This window comes from Micromys minutus (genome assembly GCF_963924665.1).
Source record: "Micromys minutus genome assembly, chromosome: 13".
NCBI classification, from domain to species: Eukaryota; Metazoa; Chordata; class Mammalia; order Rodentia; family Muridae; genus Micromys; species Micromys minutus.
The window spans coordinates 40,261,636-40,278,173 of NC_137982.1; the positions used below are offsets into that span (position 1 = coordinate 40,261,636).

At 37.4% G+C, this 16,538-nt stretch overlaps 1 protein-coding gene across 1 annotated transcript in view; it reads right to left on the minus strand.

The window, feature by feature from the left end:
- The window catches only part of SCN7A (sodium voltage-gated channel alpha subunit 7), a gene marked incomplete at both ends in the record, with an annotated part of 61,526 nt that extends 48,240 nt beyond the window's left edge, over nucleotides 1–13,286 (minus strand). Inside the window, 6 exons of the mRNA XM_080927292.1 lie at nucleotides 666–872; nucleotides 5,989–6,080; nucleotides 7,528–7,656; nucleotides 9,367–9,455; nucleotides 9,696–9,815; nucleotides 13,053–13,286. Coding sequence (XP_080783418.1) covers nucleotides 666–872; nucleotides 5,989–6,080; nucleotides 7,528–7,656; nucleotides 9,367–9,455; nucleotides 9,696–9,815; nucleotides 13,053–13,286 — 871 coding nt within the window. The remainder of the gene's footprint in view (nucleotides 1–665; nucleotides 873–5,988; nucleotides 6,081–7,527; nucleotides 7,657–9,366; nucleotides 9,456–9,695; nucleotides 9,816–13,052) is intronic.
- Between the last annotated feature and the right edge of the window lie 3,252 nt (nucleotides 13,287–16,538).

The window sequence follows — 16,538 nt, forward strand, 5'->3', positions numbered from 1 at the left end:
ATGGGGACCCCAATGAAGTAACCAGAGAAGGGACTGAAGGAGGGTCTGAAAGGGTCTGCAACTCCATGGGAAAAACAAAATTATCAACTAACCAAACACACTACAGCTCCCAGGAGGTTAAACACCAACCAATGAGTCCTTATAAAGAGACCCATCACTCCAGGTGCATATGCAGCAGAGAATAGCATTCGCTGGCATCAATGGGAGGAGAGTTCTTTGTTTCAGCAAAGGCTCATTTTCCCAGTGTAGGGGAACACAAAGGCATTGAGGTGGGAGAGGGTGGTTGGGAGAGAGAACATCCTCATGGAGGCAATCAGAGTGGGAGGGAAGATTGGATTGGGAGAAAAGGGGATAATATTTGAAATGAAAATACAGAGAATATCCAATAAAAATTTAAAGTTTACTCTTAGGTAAACAGTTATTTAAACAGTGGCTAAAAACACCCGATGAACTTTAGTCTCTCTGGAATAAAATTAAAAATTAAGTTTAACTGACTTTACAAAATTTATGTTCTCCTGAGTAACTGTCTGAAAATTGTGAAATTTGTTATTTTGATTAAAAAAGAAAGAAAGAAAAACAGATTCAAATTAGTTCTTGAGTGTAATTACAGGATTTATAATTTCCCAGAAACAGAGGCTTCTGTCATTTCATGGAGCGACTCTTACCTGGGACAGAGAGCAGGCTCCCAGTTCTGTTGTGCAGTGTATCATTATCACTTTCTTGGGGCCATCGCAGACATTTGTGCTTCAGGTTGCCCATGAAGAGACCCATTCCAAGTAGTGAAAACACAGTCAGAAAAAGCAGAGCTAGGACAATGGCACCAAACAGTTTCTTCAAACACTGGGCTAATGTCACCACAATAGACTGCAGGCCTGGAGAGAAAGACATCTGTTCTTTACTCAAGAAGAAAAACTTATTTCTGACAAAGCAGTTTCAGAAAACCTCTCCTGTGGCAAATGCCTATCCCTTTGCAGCCAATAAGCCTGTCTTTCATTTGAAGTTCTACTGTCTGGGTCTAAAAAAAGAGCCCAAGTCACGGCTAGAGGGTTCTGTGTTGTTGTTGCTTATGAGATATTTAATGCTACTTTGTGAAATCAGAAACATTATTTTAAGTGGGTGTATAGTTGAACTGCTGGCTTGTCAATACCTAGACTCTTAAAGCAGTAGAGAAAAGCAGATAGGCACTGGTTCACAAAAAATGTTTCTGCCTCAAATAAAAAGAGGGAATAAAATGGAGCAGTGTCTGAAGGAACACCATCTGAGGTCTGCCCCACCTGGGGATCCATCCTGTCTGCAGACAGCAAACCTGACACTGTTGCAGTGGCCAAGAGGCACTTGCTGGCAGAAATCTGGTATGACTGCTCCATGGGAGGCTCATCTAGCAACTGACCAGTGCAGATGTGGGTACTTGGAACCAACTCTCAGACTGAGCTCAGGGACCCTATTGGGGGAGCTAGCAGAGGACTCTAGGAGCTGAGGATTGCAACTTCATAGGAAGAACAACATCAGCTGCTGATCCACCCAGTGCTCCCAGGGACTAGACAACCAACTAAGTAGTGTACAGGGAGGGACCCATGGCTCCAGATACATAAGTAGCAGAGAATGGACTTGTCTAACTTTAGAGGAAGGGGAGGCCCTTGGTACTGTGGAGGTTTGATGCCCCAGCATAGGGGGGACGCTAAAGGGGTGAAGTAGGAGAGGGTAGATGAGTGGGAGAGCATCCTCATAGAGGCAAAAAGGAGAGAGGAGAGTGAGGTTGTAGGATAGGGCTTATGGAGGGGAAACTAGGAAGTGGTTATCATTTGAGATGTAAATGAATGAAATGATAAAAAATAGTAAATAAAATAAAATACTGTGTTTGTTAACTCTCAGATCTCTCTTTTCCCAGTTCTCCCTACACTTGATCCAACTCAACTCTTGTTCCCCTATTCATCCCTTCTCTGCAGGTGGAGGGCATCTCTAGGACATGCCAGAGACCTGGGATTGGGGAGACTCTAGGAATATAGAACCTGAAGTGTCCACTTCCTGTAGCCAGGAAAGACTCCCAGTAGAGGGATAAGGATAGCAACCCACCTACAAAACTTTCAGCCTAAAATTTGTCTTGCCTATAAAGGTAAAATGGCAAAGACAGAGTAGAGCTGAATGGTCAACCAATGACTGGCTTAGCTTGAGACCCATCCTGTGAGCAGGTACCAATCCCTGACACTACTAATGATACTGTTATGCTTTGCTTATGAACAGGAACCTAGCATAGCTGTCCTCTGAAAGGTTCCACCCAGTAGCTGACTGAACCGGATGCAGTAAACTACAAACAGTAGAAGGAGCTTAGGGAGTTTTGTGGAAGGGTTGGGAGAAGAATGGAAGGACCAGGATAGGAATTCCATAGAAAGACCAACAAGTTGATTACCTTAGGCCCTTGTGGGATACCAGACACAGAAACGGCAAGTAAAGAACATCCATTGGTTAGATCGAGGCCCCCTGCCTATATGTAGCAGATGTGCAGCTCATTCTGCTTGTGAGTTCCCCAATAACTGGAGCAGAAGCTGACCCTGAATCTGTTGTCTGTCTGTGGATCCTGCTCCCCTAACTGGCCTGCCTTGTGTGGCCTCAGTGGGAGAGGATGTTCATTAGCCTGCAGTGCCTTGATGTGCCGGGGTGGGTTGGAACCCAGTGGGAGAGAATCAGCCATCTCATAGGGGAAGGGATGGGGATGGGGAAGGGGGATGGGCTGCATGTTAGTGAGGGACTGGGAGTAGAGTCGGGGGGCCTGACATCAGGATGTAAAGTGAATAAGTATATAAACTAATGGAAAAATACTGTGTCTGAATTATCTAGCAAAGATATGTTTCTGCTTTTAAAGGCATCCTTTGGTTAAAAACTCAAAGAAACATATATCTACAATGATGCCTTTTTCAAGGTCAATCATGCAGAATATGGAATGCAGTTTTTTTTTTTTCTCATTTATTTATCAACCTCAATAATCAGCTGAGATAGAACCTCTTTAGTCTTCCTTCAAACTCTGGATTTGTTTGATGTATTGATAATAATTATTCATATGACCACTTTATATTTATACAGCCTATTATAACTTATATCACTTTATCATCTTTAAAATGTATGACTAAGTCATATCTAAGTTTCGTAATCTGCCTGACAGAATCTAGCCCCATTGTTCTCCCTGTGGAAAGCCTCAAGTCAGACTGGCACAGTCTGGTCCACATCTTAGGATGCTAAGCACAGCTTCTGAAACTTGACATACATAATAACCATGCTATGCCCCACTGAAGAGCCACACACCCATGCACACATGCACACCCATGCACACCTAGTCAGCACCGGTTGGACTCAAGATTGTATTAAGGACACAAGAAATACTGTTATGGGGATGGGGTGTTGCTCTAGAGTGAGTTGGAGGGAGGGTGGTGGATGGGTGTAATCAATAAATGATCAATGCAAAACAAAATTTAAAGACTAAAAATAGTTTTAAGAATGAATAAAAGTCACCATTCCATATGGTTTTTTTTGTTATTGCTTCTATTCAATGTACAGATGAAATTACTTTCTTTTGAATGATATACTTCTCTTTCTCTCTTTCCCTATCAGTTCGTATACTCTATATTGTTGGCAGATGCCCTACTTTCCTTGGACAAGGAAGATACACCCATGAAACGTCCACTCTCAGCTCTTTCTTGAATTGACAAAAACTTTCTAATCTTTCTTAAAAATTCCTCTGGCCAAGATGAAAATCCTGCCATTTTATGGTCTCGTTGTTTCCTAGGTACAAAGAAAGTTAAAGGTGCTATGTACCCTAAAGAACAGAACTATATAGCTCCTTTTCTGGCTTGGGTTGGGTTGCATGCAAAAAATACTTTCATCTAGCATATTCATTGGGTTGTAATTCAAAAATCCTAAAATATCCCTACTTAATGTATACAAGTCAGTGTTTTAAATATTTACTTGTTGGTTCTTTATTACACCTGTAGTCTAGTCTTGACGGCTTATCTGGAATTTTAAGTTCATAATGTGGATATATGTTTTGCACAGTGTTTTGATTAGAAAACCACCTCTAGATCTCACTTTTGACACTTTGTGTTGAAACTTTAGTGTTGTCAGTAAACTTGTTAGACTCTGTTTCCTTCCTATTTTCCTTCCTTCCTTATTTACTTCCTTCCTTTTCCCTCCCTCCTCTCTTTCTATTCTTCTTTACTTCTTTCCTTAATTTGTTTTCTCTTCTCTCTCTCTGTCTGTCTCTGTCTCTGTCTCTGTCTCTGTCTCTGTCTCTCTCTCTCCCTCCCTCTCCCCCCCCCTCTCTCTCACTCTCTCTCTCTCATGTTTAGAATGATACATTGCAGACACCCTTAGGTGTCCTTACCAAATGGTTTCATCATAATTTATGATTCACAACATTCTAGTGACCTTTCTAGACTCTGTTTTCTTTTTCTAAGGACTCATAAAAAGGTACAGGTGAGTAGAGCATCTGCCTGCACATTCAAAAAATAGAAGCTGTAGCTGATCCTCACCATCCTTCATTGACAGTATCACAGCTCTCCACTTTTTTCTTGAGAACATCCCTGACTAACCATTTTTCTATATCTATTTGTTATGTATTGAGTATAAGGGAGATTGTATTAGCTGATATCAGGATAAGCCATACTCTGTTCCAGATAATGTAAAACAGTAGTTTTTCAAGAAATGCCTTAACCAAGACAGACTCTATTTCATTAGTACTTTTGAACTACATTTTGAGGGTAGAGATGTTTGTGGTAAACAATGCTATCTTCCTAGCACCAACAGAATGAAATATGACTTATCATGGGGAGCATAAATTATATTGCTATTTGAATTTACCTGGGTAAGTTGAGAATGTAAGTGTGCATTGCCATATTAAAGTCATGTCAGGAAAGCCAGGCCCAAGACTTTACAGAATATGCTGGACTGAAGAAAGGGTTAAGTCCATCACCAGAGCCCATAAAGTGCTAGAAAGTGCAGTGCTATGGGTACTGGTGCTTGGTAAGGACAAACAGACAGAGAACCAATGATCCCTGGTGCCTCAGTCAGGCTCAGTTCTTCCATTATGAATGCAATGTATGCAACTGAAATCGGCCTGGCTCTGGGCTCACCTTATGGCTCTAAACCTATAGCTTCCAATCTGACTCAGTTTCTGCCCTTTCACCTCACAGTTAAACATAACTGTATCTTCAGTCTCTATCCTGACACTTCCTATGCCTCAACAGTATCCTTCCCTAGATCTGTCTTAGGTTCCTTATGTTATCAGTAAAGAATCTGTATATATTTCTCTTGTCTATTTCTTAAATCTCTTGAGCTCTTTGGTATCTTTTCCAAGTTATATTATCATGTAAACTATATAAATAAAAGATTTACATATATTTACTGTGAGCTACATCAATATAAGCAATAAAGATTGGAATAAATCTATACTCACCTTGGCCAGGCTACCAAGATAGACAGGGTTGTCTGGCAAACTGCTGGAATTGACCTTTCAATTAGTGTACTTATTCTATTTTTGTCAAGTGTGACACTGTGTAAGGTGACAAATTTGTTCATCTATGTTTCTGATGCAACGAGCTGATCATTATATTAGACTATGTTAATTCATTTAAAATGGTTTCTTCGTGAAATGAGGCAACATGGAGGCAAAAGAAACATTAGAGTCTATCTGTTTTCCACGGAGATTATAGAATATAAGTTCTTTTACAATTAGTAAGGATAACTGAAAATAAAATAAAAGTATGGCTAGTTTTAATCTATAATTTTGTATCACATGTCACACCATCTAACAACAATTTAATGTATTTGTTTTTCTTGAATTTCTTTGTTGACAAATAGATTTAAAGTTTCCATGACTTTTGGATAACTTAAAGTGGAGACATTGTTTAATTTAACCTCTTTTATCTAAGTAATAATAAGGCAATTCAGGTAACTCCATGAACACACAATGGAGATAATGGATTCAATAGCATTTCTTACCATGGTCTAAAGGAATGATCTTCAAAATTCGCAGGGTTCGTACAGTTTTAAGCATTAGAAGGGGGCTTAGAGATGAAAACCTTGTGATAAGCCTGTGGGAGTGAAGGACAGTTAATTATAAGTCATTGAGCTCATGGTCTGTAAAAGCTCCTATCAAATTATATTTCTGAGGATGTCCCTTGCTCCCATGATTCCACTTAGAAATAGAATTATTATTGGTTGACAGACAAATTTGCTCTGGACAAGGAAGCCCTGTGTAGTAATAGTTGACACATTCGGGCTGAGCTTAAAACACTTTCACTCTGTGCTAAATTTCAGTGAAACATCAAACTATAATGTGTTCATAAAATGTTACTTTATCACAAAAATGACAACAAAAATGAGAAAATCTACTTGCTGTTTCTTTTTTAAATAGGAATACGATTAATATTAAGTGTTTAGTCAGGTACCTGATGGTAAAAAGCCATGAATGCAAAAGGCAGTGTGCATTTTGTGTACGTGAATATCCTCTGTGGGTAGAATGTCAATGTAGAAATAATATCCACTGGTTACTAACTGTGTGACAGGACTTGGGGTAGATGTGATATGCCACAATTAGCTCAGTTGCAGAGTAGAAGGTATTTCCTAATTTAAAGGAAATTTTTAGGAATTTAATGGATCAATGTATTCAGACTTCATAGATATGTGCATGCACACAACATAGGCTTTCTGTCACTCAGGTTAGGTAAGTGTTAATAACAGAAATGAGAACTCAAGTAGCAATAGTAATTGTAATGACAATAATTGTTATAATACCAGTCATTTCATTTTATTCTTACCATATGGTAGACACTGCTATTGAAAATATTTTTTATAAATTGAACAACTTTATTTAAAAAAAGATAAATGTACAGATTTTAAGCATTTTTGCATAAAATATGTCAATAAATTTTTGTCACTACTTGATTTTTTAAAGGTTTGATAATATGCATTAAAATCTTACTAGTTACAATGAGCATTAAGTACATGTAAAACAAGATGCAACCTGGAAATTGTCAAAGTTTTCTTGGTGTGTAAAGTTTAAGCATAATGGTTTTTCATTTTCATCTTCTTTTTTTTTTTGGCCTAAAGTAGAATCTCTTTTAAAATAATTTGAACAGAAATTTGGCTCTATTAATCATTTACAATTTCTCGAAAAAGAATAGAATTAATACAAGCACTGAAAAGTTAGATAAGAATTAGCAATATAGCTAATATTTCAGAAAGATCTGTGCGTACTTAAACAGTTGATTTGGATATGTAGCATATTTCCTGGTCTCCGACAATGAACTATATAAAATGGGTAAATACTGAGCTGCAAGTCAGATTCCTCCCCTAAATCTTAAGACCATCCTGTGTGCAGCAACAAAAGTAAAATAAAAAACACTTACAATGCATATTGCTAAGAGAATTTTATTTTTTATATGAAAGCAAACCACCATTCCTTTCATTTATAATGACCACCCAAAGACAATTGTCTGAAAGACACACGGTAACTGAAATCATTAAAATACTACTCACTCAAACAAAGTTACACTGAAATCAAGCCAGTTCCAAAGATCCCCAAGGAAGGAAAATGACCCAGCCCAGACACCTCTTGCAATGAGCTTTACAAGTATTTCAAATGAGTAAATCCCAAGCAAAGTATTCCTGCAGAAAAAAAAATCACACAAATATTAATTGTCGAAGATAATATAATGTCAACTCTGAAATTATGTCTCTCATAGTAATCAACTATGGAACATAAGTTATCTTGAAAGTAAAATTTAATCTGTGTGGCAGGATGGAAACAATCAATCAGACAATAATCATAGGTTGTTCTCTTAGAAACTTAGCAAAGAGCTGCTGGAGGGCCTTGGTGATGCCTGTGTGAACTATTTGATAAATTATTTCTTCCCAATAGTTCTGATTCAGAGGTTATATATACATTTTTATAGTATGCCAGCAAATTGTAGCAAATGTACTCCAAATGGGAATTTTACCATAACTCACTTGGTAGTATTTAAACACCAATGTAATAAAATGTGAGAAAAGACACACTCAGACAGACAGACAGACAGACAGACAGACAGACAGACAGACACACACACATACACACACACACATACACACACACACACACACACACAAACTCAAGAATTTTGTTTTTGATGAGTCAGTATCATAGTTACCTTGCCAAATCACTTGGATTCAAGAACAGTGTTAATGCTCAAAATTATTGTCTAGTACCTTTATTTTCCAAAAATATTTTTGCAAACAAACAAAAACCCTGACAATAACAACAAAACCAAAAGAGCCAAAACCCACCACCAACAGAAACCCATAATGTACTGTTCCATTACTCTGCTAAAAACCAGATGTTTTAGATTTCCATGGACAGTGAAAAGTATAAAAAGAACAATATTTTAATAGGTGGAAATAAATAAAACTTTGAGTAGTAAAGAAAACAAACATGAGGTAAAACCTCATGCACAAGTATCCAGGGCATATACCTATAGCAAAAGACCTAAACATCCCAACAAATGCAATTATTTATATAATTAACCCCTAGTCTATATAGAACTCTAGGTATTTAAAGTGGTAAAATGAAGTTAGAATTCTAGGATTCAAGAGTCTGGGACAGGCCTCAAGAGCAAGTAAGTGAGATAGCACGAAAACTCGAACTAAATAAGTTAACAATAACAGGAAATAAGTAAGAAGGATGAAAGGGCAAAAAAAAATCATCCCCAAATTGATGAATTGATAAAGTACATACTTTTTTTATTTAGAAAATCCAGTCACGATGTTCATTACTATGCCCCACCAATTTACCAGTACATACAGGATAGAAATATTACGACGTGGTTTATCTTTGTAAGTCTACACTATGTCTATGTATTGAGAACTTTATGTTGATCACGGTGAGGCAAACGTTTATGGAACTCGAGAAGTGGGGCCTATTTGAGGGTCCCTGTGGCACTGGGGCCATGGCCTACCTGTTTTCACAGGATTCACTAGACGAGTAATAGAAAAGCTGAGGCAGGCTTCCTACCATTCATGAGATTATTGTATCAAGACACAAATGGCTGCTTGTCAAGGATCCTCTGCTGTTTGCAGAGGTCACAGTTGAATGGAGATGAGAGGACCTAATTGTCTTTGTAAAGAAATAGCAGCAGTGCCCTGTTCTTGCCTCTTCAAAACTGTGAATGAAATGAGCCTCTTGTTTTTATACATTTTTAAGCTTTAAAATTTTTAGTGGTTAAATAGTATTATGATTTAATCCATAACATATTTTGTAATGGAATGCAATACATCTTCAAAATGTTAAAGCTAAAATATAATTATAGACTCTATTATATATAGCCGGAGTAAGTAACTTACTCTATTGCCGGTATCCATTCTGGTAGATTACTCATGCACATAAGTATGCTGTCCGTGAGAACACTAATTAAAATCAGCAGGCGGAAAAGCGTAAGCCATGGTCAAGGAATAACAGATAAGAAATCACATTAGAAAAGATGTACTATATAATCTCATTTGTAAATTCAAGTGACAAAATTCTTTTGCAAATATTGAACATCCGTGTCATTCTAATTGAAAACTGAGAATTAACATTTATTAACTATTATTACAATAGCAGATGGATAACAGAACATCTGGAATTATTTTTAGTGTGCTGAAGACACAGCCAGCCAGCATTCGAAAGGATATGGATGCACCAAAACCTTGATAACTGCTCTTCTGAGCGAGCTTAAGGGAGACAATGTGCAGAAGATGGACACTGCATTGAACCGGAAGATGACTCTGTTTCTGTTTAAGACCATGAAAGTCTGTAAGAAACCACAGAAGACACAGTTAATGAAGAATGAAAGGCTGAAGCCACACATTTCCAATGCTCACCAGCTCGAAATGCTGCCACATTTCCATTGGTTGGGATGCTTAATTGTATTTAAAGCAAAAGAAGTCATAGTTTTTCCGTTTTCAGTCGTAGTTGACTTACCTGATAGTTTATAGCCTTTTTTTTCCTCTGGTGATGGATTAAAGGGAGACATGTACCATGGAATCGCATCTGGAACTAATGTAACATAAACTCTCCAGATGTTGTGTGAACTTGCACGTATCAGAGGGGTTTTGTCTCATAACTTAATGAATGTGAAAATTTTAATTTTATATCACAAAAATAAATCAACAAAGTGTTATAACAAAGATCAAATGTTTTGTATCAATCGCATATATTATTTATGAGGGTGGGACTGTAGGGGAGAAAAGAAGAGAATATTTGATATAAGTCTATTTTAAATAAAATTTTATGAGAAATAAAAAAATTAAAAGGTAAGCCCTAAAACTTAATGTTTGTAAAAATTTAACTTATTTAATATTATTAACACAAACCTTTCTAAAAATATTAATTTTTATAATATAAACACAGGGGTTTTGGATACTAAAGCATTAAATCTTGGTAAGTATAGTAAAAGAAATATTCTAAAACAGAAATTGCTCCATCTCCACACACACACACACACACACACACATGCAAGTGGGTGGGTTAATTTATACTTATGTACCTGTGAGCTTATGTACATTCATATGTGTACATATTTTTAGAATTGTATGTATAAATGAATGTTATAATATATGTGATATATACTACATGTTGTCATTGGAAGTATATATAAATATATATTTACTATTATAAATATAAACTATATCTTTCCCTTCATAAAAGCATTAATGTGGGGTGTGCATTAACATTTACTGTCTGGTAATATAACTTGGAGATAGTGTTTGCTCAGCCTTCAGCAAACCCTGGGTTTGATCCAGTTAACAGTGGAAAAAATTATGAGTAGTAAACATTCTGAAAACAATAAGATAAAATGCCGTATTTTATAACATGACAGTACAGAATTATTATATTGTTATAAGTAAACAATTACGTGTTAATTTCTTCCTTTTTAACAGGGATTACGTCAAGGGCTTCACATGTGCTAGGCAAACCCTCTTTCACTATGTATTCCAAGGTTCTTTTTTTCTTTTTTCTTTTGAAAATAGATTTTATTAAGTTGTAAAGGCTGGCCTTGAACTCAACTTTAAACCACAGAGGATCTGAATCATTCGAGAATTACAGGCCTGGCCAGAAGGCCTTGTTTAGCAGTAATCTTACATACAATACTATAGACTATATGTCTACTATGTAGTCTGATAATAATATAAGGGATATGACTTATTGTTCTTTATATTGGCAGATGCATATGAAAAAGAAGCTATAAGAACATACAACTGCCAACACATCTCCATGCCGGTCAGCTCTAACTGGAAACCACTCTGGGTCTCAATTCTTAGGTTAGTGTAGTTCAACATGTCACTGCTGTGAGGTTTTGTTCAGCTATCGTTCTTATTTTCTAATCCACATTTAAACTATCCAAATAGAAACAAATAATACATCTCACTGTGTAAATTCTCCTTTCTATAGTAGCTTCCAAAGCAACTGCAGACTCCGTGGGAAGTTCAACATATGTGTGTGCCATTGTGAAGAGATGCAGACTTTCAGCTTATCTCCTTATTTCATGTGCTGTGCTTGTTTTCTAATTTTTTGTTGCTGCAAGTATAATCTTTTCTTTTTATTAATTTATTCATTTTATAAAATATTATTATAGCTCACAAAATTTGTTACATAATAATATATGATGAATACACAGTTTTTTTTCTTTTCTTTTTTTCTAAGAAGGACTGAGGCTTTCACATTTTGGTCTTCCTTCTTTTTGAGCTTTATAAGGTCTGTGAGTTCTTTCTTGGGTATTCAGAGCTTTCTGGGGCTAGTATCCAATTATCAGTGACTGCATATTATGTCTGCTCTTTTGTGACTGGGTTACCTCACTCAGAATGGTATTCTCTAGTTCCATCTTCGATTGTTTTGTTAATTTTGTGATTAATTTTCTCTATGATGTATGGAAGAGAGTAAGTCAAATACAACCCAGATATTTAAACAATGTAACCTAACTGAGAACAGTACTGAGTCTATGAGGTCACCCTTGCAGGATTCATAGTGCATGAGGTCACCCTGGCAGGATACAGAGTGTATAAGGTCACCCTGGTAGGTTTCAGAGTGCATGAGGTCACTCCTGAAGGCTTCTGAGTTCATAAGGCCTTCAGAGTGCATGAGGTCACCCTGGTAGGCTTCAGAGTGCATGAGATCACCTTTGCAGGCTTCATAGTGGAATATGCCACCCTTGTAGGCCTCATAGTCCAAGCGATTGCCCTGTCAGGTTTCCAAAGACCTCATAGCAGCTAGGACCCTAAATCACTTGGAATCTTATTTTGAGTTTTTAAGATTATTTCATATTTGATTTATTTTTTATATAACACATTTTGATAATATTTTTTGCCCTTTGCCAAGTCCTCCCAGATCCTCCCCACCTCCCTATCCATCCCACTTCACAGACTTTTACTTTCTCAAAACAAACAAACAAATAAAACACTTCTAGCTTCATCACTTCAAATTTCTGTATTTTTTAACAAAAAATATTCTTATACTTAGCATTTGTGCTTGTCCTGGGAATGTGTGTGTGTGTGTGTGTGTGTGTGTGTGTGTGTGTGTGTGTGTTTGTGTGTATCTGAGTGTTTGTGTGTTTCTGTGTATACATAATTTGTATGTCCCTCAAGTCTTTCTGGAAATGAGGTAAGTTTGAATTTTGAATTTATGAATGAATTAAAATATGCATTATATTGACAAGTACGTTATCAAGGTATTTGGAATTCCTGTCCATATTCTAAATATTTTATGATTATTTAAAAATTGATAATGAGAAAAAGGTAATTAGCGTATTTCCACAATAGTCACTTACATTAAGGTATAACAGTACATATACTAAAGTCATTAACCATAACATATTACTCATATATTTTACTGGATTTTTTAATCTATATTGAATATGTTGACCCCACATAAAATTCATTATGAAGGAATGCCTTCTCTATTAATTTTTGTTAAGTCTTATCTCAATTATATTTCAAGTGGCTAAAAATAAATGAATTAAAATATAACTTCAATAATAATGAGTAATACTTACATTTCTCTTTACATAGTAGTATGGATCCACATCTTCCAAGGGCTCTGACAGGGCTCCTTGAGGAAGGGTCCCATAGGTAAATGGAAGTTTTTTGCCTGCTTCTAAATCAGGGTTTGGTCTTAAATCTTCTTCTTCATGCTCTTCGTTGCATTTTTTAGCAATGTGATTTTCTATAAGATCAAGTGATTCTGCCGTAAATGGGACAAGACCCTTCGGCTCTGGGGAAGTCAACATTTTCAATTTTATAACTGTAAAAAAGTAAATGTATAAAATATGATCATGTGTGAAGTCATCATATCAGTAAGTTATCATATGCTCTTTGAACTCACAGAAAGCTCTGGAAGTCGGGCTCTCCCCTGACATTTCAGGCCTAAGAACAATTACCTTAAAGTATACTCCAAGGACCCTTGTGTGGGCATAAGCTGCCCCCTTATCTTTACGATAATGAGGAAAGGGAACAGCAAAATGGCTGAGGAGTGAAGATGTTATGTCCTTGACAATTATAGGATGAATTGTTCTCAATTAAGACTACTTTAAAAAATTTTTTGTTTTATAAAAATACTGGCAATAGAGAATAGAAGCATGAAATTCAGCCATCTAAAGCTGGTCCACGAATTGTAGCTTAATGAAACACCTCAGCTAGACTGCCTCAGTCTCCACTGTTGAAAGACATCTTCATCAGGTCAGAGTAAATAAAGGTGAGGGTGTAGGGTCAGTGATGGATCACTCAGCAGACTGCTCTGCGGGAGTCAAGCTTGATTATCTGGGGCTGAAAGAAGGGGGGAAATAATCACACACACACACGCACACACACACACTTGGTGGGTGAAGCCATGTTCAACAAGCACCAACAACCTTACATGTACACACACACACACACACATACATACATACATACATACATACATACATATAAACATACATTCATATTCACACAATGGGTGAATGGAGCAAAGCCCCAGCTACTTTACATACATAAACATACATGCATTTGTGAATGGATGGAGCAAAACTTAACTGAGCAAGCTTCGACAACTCTGTTTTCTTCCATAGTTTATAGAGCCCACCAAGGTCTTACAGAAACTACAAAAATCATAATATGATTACATTTTATTTTGATTTTATCAAATAATCTTAAAAAAACAGTATGTTCTCCAATACCTTTACATGAAAACATTTTACTACTGAAGGTGAAAAATAATACTCCTAAGAACCCACATACACCGGTAACTAAGCATTTTTTTTTTTTTTTTTTTTTTTTTTTTTTTTTTTTTTTTTTTTGTAGAGTGACAAAGTTAAGCAAGCAAGGTAACTTTCTAAGCCAGTTTCTCTTTACAGGCAGGTGGCAATTTGCAATTGTAAAGACAGAATCAGGGAGTTGCAGGCAGATGGATGGAACTAGAACCTATCATCCTGAGTGTGGTAACCCAGATCCAAAAGGACATACATGGTATCTACTCACTGATAAGTGAACATTTGCCAAAAAGTTTAGAACGTCCATGATACAATTCCTATGAAGTGTAACAAGCAGAAAGGCCCAAGTTTGGATGCTTCATTCCCACTTAGAAGGGGGAACAAAAGGCAGAATTTGGTATGGAACAGGGAGAAGCACAGGGGGCCAGGGGCTTGAGTAGAAACATGCAACAGTGTGGGTTGGGCAATGGGGGAAACAAATAGAAAGTCCTAGACACCAGGGGTCCAGGTTCCCAGAACCCCATAGAGATGACATTAGACAAAATGCCCAAAAGTGAGAACATGGAACCTGAAGAGACCACTTGCAGTAGATAGAAATGAACCCGATCTCAAACTTTTTGACCCAGAATTATTCCTGTCTAAAGAAAATGCAGGTAAAAAAAAATGGACCAGACACCCATCCAGAGACCGCCACAACATGAAATCCAACCAATGAGCAGGCACCAAACTCCAACAATATTGCTAATGCCACTATGTGCTTGCATTCAGACGCCTGGAATGGCTGTCCTCCAAGAGGCTTGACCAGCACCTGACTGAGACAGATGCAGATACTTACTATTAGACTGAGCACATGGACCACAGTGGAAGAGTTTGGGGCAGGACTGGAGGAGCTGTAGGGAACTGCAACCCCTTAGAAACAACAACAATATCAACTAACTGGATTCCCCCTACCCCCAGAGCTCCAAGGGACTAAGCCACCAACAAAGCATTTGCACGGGCTGGTCCATACCCCACTATACATGTCCCAGAGGACTGCCTTGTTTGGCCTCAGTGGGAGGGTATGTGCTTTGTCCTGTAGAGGCTTGGTGTTCCAGAGAAGAAGGACGCTAGAAGGGTGAGGTGGGAGTAGATGAGTGGTGGAAAGACCCTTTTAGAGGTGAAAGGAAGGGGGGACTAGAAAGAGGGTCAACATTTGAAATATAAATAAATAAAATAATTAATAAAATACAGAATCAATTATTTTAATATTTATCTTAAAAAGCAAACTTATAAGAATCTTAGAAGTATCACAAATCTAAACTTTTATGTAAACAAAAACGAGTCACTTCTTTAAATCTTTAAATCTTCAGGGGCACATCTCCTTATTATCATTCTTAAATAAACCGTATCAGCATACCCTGGGCTAAAAAATGAGCCCAACTAATTAATTATCACCTTGATCTCCAGCCGAGCTTCAGTAAAATGGTCACATCAGTTCCTGCAATTCAGGCCGCCATTACTGTTTCTTGACCTTCAAATTTCTCTAGCTCAACACTTAAAAGTGTGCCCTTCTGAACTTCAAATTGTTTTCTAAAATTTTCCGACATCAGAACCTCTAGAAAAATGTCTTAACCTAACTTCACTAACACTGTACATCTCCAAAAGTCTTCTAAGGGTAGTTGTCATGGCCAACAAGCAACAAGTTCTTTCTGAGAATGATGAATCATTAATCTGCCCTAGCAGCAATGCTTGGAAAGGATCAATTATTAATATTGTAAGTGCCGATGACACTGCCTTATGAGGGGCTGGAAGCCCTCTTGAACTTTCCACAGAACTCACAGGTTATGAGGGATGTGATGTGAGGGCAGTAAGCAGAGAAAAACCCGACAACAGCATGAAGTCCCCAGGACAAGTAGTCCTCGGGGCTCTCCCTCTCTGAGGCTCACCAATCCTGGCTGTGTAACTATGAGTTCTAGTTAGTTTGGGTTTCCCCCTGCACAGTCAACAGTCCACAGCCAGTTTGTGCAAGATGCTGTAAGCTCATTCTGTGGTGTGATTTCTCTCTGTCAGTATTGTTACAGTTACTTCAGAGTTTACCATGACACACAGTTCCTCCTGGAATTATCAGTCTGGTGTTCCGGCTGGTAACCTCGATAGGGCTTCTCCAGTTGATTCATGCTTCCTGTTTTTGTATTTGATTTCATATAATAATGCTCTCCCTTCTCCTTCTGTCTCTGTCTCTCTCCCATTATCTAACTATCCATCCATCGACACATTCATTCCTTGCTAATATTTACTCTTTTACTTCACACT